General features: G+C 55.4%; 1 protein-coding gene across 1 annotated transcript; it reads left to right on the top strand.

Annotated features, from left to right (window-relative positions):
* Window positions 1-6: 6 nt before the first annotated feature.
* LMAN2 (lectin, mannose binding 2) lies at window positions 7-3543 on the top strand. The gene is made up of 8 exons (XM_010718978.3): window positions 7-76; window positions 157-275; window positions 344-461; window positions 1453-1532; window positions 2156-2317; window positions 2512-2626; window positions 2914-3033; window positions 3383-3543. Exons 1-8 carry the CDS (start codon window positions 61-63, stop codon window positions 3541-3543), a joined length of 891 nt encoding a protein of 296 aa, XP_010717280.2. The 5' UTR covers window positions 7-60.
* The last annotated feature ends 612 nt before the right edge of the window (window positions 3544-4155 follow it).

Raw genomic sequence — 4155 nt, 5'->3', positions numbered from 1 at the left:
CCGGCCCCCGCCGAGCTTACGGATGGCAACAGCGAGCACCTGAAGCGCGAGCACTCGCTGATGAAGCCGTACCAGGGTGAGCGCGGGGCGCGGCGGGCGGGGGCCGGGGCCTGGCCGGAGCTGCGCTTCGAACCACGCTCTCTGCCCCCGTCGCAGGCGCAGGCTCCGCCGCGATGCCGCTGTGGGACTTCCAGGGCAGCACCATGGTTACCAGCCAGTACGTGCGTCTGACGCCTGATGAACGCAGCCGGGAGGGCTCCATCTGGAACCGCGTGGTGAGCCCCGGGGCGGGTGGCTGGCGGGCCGTTCCCCGTGCCGGGCTGACACTGAGTCTGTTCCGCAGCCCTGCTTTCTGAAGGACTGGGAGCTGCACGTCCACTTCAAGATCCACGGCGCTGGCAAGAAGAACCTGCACGGGGATGGCCTGGCCCTGTGGTACACGCAGGAGCGCCTAGTGCCAGGTAGGTGGCAGCCCAGAACGGCGGCCATATCCTGGGCTGCATCAAAGGAAGCGTGGTCAGTAGGGTGAGGGAGGTGGTCCTGCCCTTCTGCTCTGTGCAGGTGAGACCTTATCTGGATTACTGCATCCAGGTTTGGAGCCCTTAGCACAGAAGAGATGTGGACCTGTCAGAATGTCACTGCAGGAGGGCCATAGAAATGATCCAGGGGATGGAATGCCTCCCTTGTGAGGACAATCTGGGAAAGCTGGGGCTGTTCAGCCTGAAGAAGAGAAGGCTCTGGGGAGACCTGACAGCAGCCCTTCAGTATCTAAAAGGGGGGCCATAAGAAAGAAGGGGACAGACTCTTTAACAGGGTCTGTTGTGTTAGGACAAGGAGAAATGGTTTCAGACTAAAAGAGGGGAGATTGAAAGTGGATTTAAGAAAAAATAGAGTGTTTTACACAAAGCATGGTGAGGCACTGGCACAGCTTGCCCAGAGAGGTGATGTGTGTCCTGTCCCTGGAGACATCAGAGGGGTGGGAGTAGATGACTTTTAGGAGTCCTTTCCAACTCAAACAATTCTATGACTCTAGATGTTCAGCATGAGCCCCATGCACAACCTGGGTTCAGCAGTGCTTGCACGTGTCCTGGAACAGCCTTAGAGCTAGCTCTCTGCAGAGCAGGTTTTGAGCTCCCCTTGGCCGCCCCAGCTTAGAGAGGAGTGCTCTGCTCTGTCCATCCTGACCTGAGAGCCTGCAGCAATGCTCCAGATGAGCGGTGCTTCTCAGTAGCCATTGTGTTCTTCCCCTGGGGGTTGTGTGTAGTCTGCATGGGCAGGCCTGGTCCTGTCTGCTGTTCTAGTGCAGATTCTGCCTCTTTGGGCTGTGCTTTGAGGTGAAGTAGGGCTGTGCTGCTTGTGCCAGCTGGAAGAAATCTCAGACCTACAAACCAGGGCTTCAGGATGAGGGTACGGAACAGAGCCATCCGTTTACTGTGTTCTGCCCTATTCCAGGTCCTGTTTTTGGCAGCAGGGACAATTTTCATGGGCTGGCTATTTTCCTCGATACGTATCCCAATGATGAAGCAACAGAGGTGAGTAGTTCAGGGAGCTCACTCAGTGCCCAGGAGGCTGTTTCCTCGTGGCTTTGTGCTGCAAGTGCTTCATACCTGGACTGAGGAAAACTTTCTTTATGCAAGAACAGATTGTTGTTCTTCCTGTCCTGTGAGCTGGTAAAGAGCAGAGGATGTATGTATATTAATGGGGACAGGTGCTTGCTCCATCTCATGGTGCCTCAGCCTTTCCCCTGCTTCTGATAGGACAGTAGACATTGAATGTGAAATCCATCTGAAAATATATTAATCCCAGGTGTCATTTCCTGAACTTCTCTGACCGTCTCACATTGTTTCTGGCCTTATTCTCCATCTCCAGCCTGTTTTTCTAAAAGAGAAACTCCTGTGCTGGCTTTCTTCTCCAGAATTTCCCCACAGCGGTTGTTGTTAGGCAGAACAAGCTCTCGTTCATTTTAGGGCCAGCTTTACATGGGAAAGGAGCTTTGATTTAATAGTTCAGCTCTCTGTACTCACTTTGTTGCCATGCAGTTGCCTTGCTGTTGTTCTGGTCTCACTGAGGTTTCTGAGCTGACAGGGGAAGCTGGCTCTTGGGTCTGCAGCTGAAAGGCTGCTGCAGACTGAAGGCACTAACATTCTCCCTGCAGCGTGTGTTCCCCTACATCTCTGCGATGGTGAACAACGGCTCCCTGACCTATGACCACAGTAAAGATGGGCGCTGGACGGAGCTGGCAGGATGCACTGCTGAGATTCGGAACCAGAATCATGACACTTTCCTGGCAGTTCGGTACTCCCGAGGTCGCCTGACGGTGAGATGTGCAGGGAGCCTTGTGCCTTCTGCAGGGCACCTCGTGCACGTACAGCAGGGTGGTACTGGTGGGTGGGTGGTGCTGTGGCAGTGTGTGGTTTGTCACGTTCAGCCTCCAACCTCTGGCTCCAAAAGAAGTGCTGGCTGGGCAGAGGGGCAGCCAGTGTTCTTGGTGTGACTCCCCTGGTCCTACAGGTGATGACAGATGTAGAAGACAAGAACGAATGGAAGAACTGCATTGACATAGCAGGGGTACAGCTGCCCACTGGCTACTTTTTCGGTGCTTCTGCAGGCACTGGAGACTTATCTGGTGAGTGGGCTTTGCTTGGAGGATTATGCAAGCTTGGTGCTTGGAGTATAATGCAATGGATGCAGTAGATGGTGGCTTCTTGTTCATGGGGCTTTTGAAACTGTATTGAATCAGGACATGTGGCCTGAGAAAGGAGGCACCTAAAAGCATCTCACATTATACCTGGGATGTGAGGGTTGCTTGAGAGGGAAGGAGACCTGCACCTGGCAGAGCACAGAGCTGGGGATGCCAGCGTGGGCATTTCTCAAGGCTTCTGACAGTCCTCAGTGCTGACGATTGCTTCCTAGACAATCATGACATTATTTCAATGAAGCTATTCCAGCTCATGGTGGAGCATCCCCTAGAAGATGACACTGTTGATTGGACAAAGATTGAGCCTAGCGTCAGTCTCCTTAAATCTCCCAAAGGTGAGTGTCTGGGCTTCCCAAACCTTCGGTGAAGGATTAGGATCTTGGGGCTGGGCACCTAAAAATCTGGAAAAGTCTGCCACAGTGTGCCTGCCAAGAGGCAGGTGCCTGCATTATGCATTGGCATTCGGTGGTTGCTGCCAGCAGCAGCAGAAAAGTGCACTTTGTGGGGAAAATATCCATCTATCACTTGAGCACTGTGATCTCCCTGTTCTTAGCAGTGCTCCAGCGTTGGTTTTTCCAGCAGCTTCCTGCTCAGCAGCAGGGCAGTGTTAGAACTGAGATTCCCCCACTCTCAGGCAGTGGTGGAGCTGAGGCTTGGTTAGTCTCTTACTACTTCTCCTTGCAGACAACGTGGATGACCCGACGGGGAATTTCCGCAGTGGGCCCCTGACAGGCTGGAAGGTTTTCCTGCTCCTGCTCTGCGCGCTGCTGGGCATCATTGTGTGTGCTGTGGTGGGAGCTGTGGTCTTCCAGAAACGCCAGGAGCGGAACAAGCGTTTTTACTGATGGAAGAACCGGGCTGCGGTGCCCGACCCGTCCCTTTTCTATGGGGAGCTGTACAAACTGTGGTTTCTAAAAGCTGTTTCCGAGAAATACAAGAAGTATTTTCTTAACTGTCCCTGTGGCTGTAATCCTGCTGGACACTTGCTGTCTAGCGGGCTGGACTTGGGGGTTGGGGATGGGGGGCGGGGGGAGGGAAGGTTTTTAATTAGAGCCCACAGCTGCTGCAGAGGCACTGCTCACCCCGACAGCCGCGGTGCTTCCTCTGGGCACCCCCAGGACCCGCTGCGCTGCCCGGGGCGGTGGGTATGAATGTAGGGGTTTGTTGGGGCTGGGGCTGTGAGTGGGGCATTAAAGGACTGACACCATCCGCGGCTCTGCCTGTGACTGGGGCTCTGCTGGGGAGGGGTCGGGTGGAAGGCTGGGGGGGAGGGCTGAGCTACGTGACGGGAACGAAGAATGGAGGGGGTAGAAAGGGGGGTGAATGGGTCCTAGCAGGGGAGGCAGCGGGCGCGGGAGGGTTCCAGCACGGTTCCGCCCCCGCCGGGCGGAAGGAGCGGAGCGGAACGCCGGTGCCGTGGCTTTGTTTCCGGGGGAACGGCACGGCACGGCCCGGCC

This window comes from Meleagris gallopavo, chromosome 15, assembly GCF_000146605.3.
Source record: "Meleagris gallopavo isolate NT-WF06-2002-E0010 breed Aviagen turkey brand Nicholas breeding stock chromosome 15, Turkey_5.1, whole genome shotgun sequence".
Lineage (NCBI taxonomy): Eukaryota > Metazoa > Chordata > Aves > Galliformes > Phasianidae > Meleagris > Meleagris gallopavo.
This window is presented reverse-complemented; position numbering and strand designations above follow the sequence as displayed.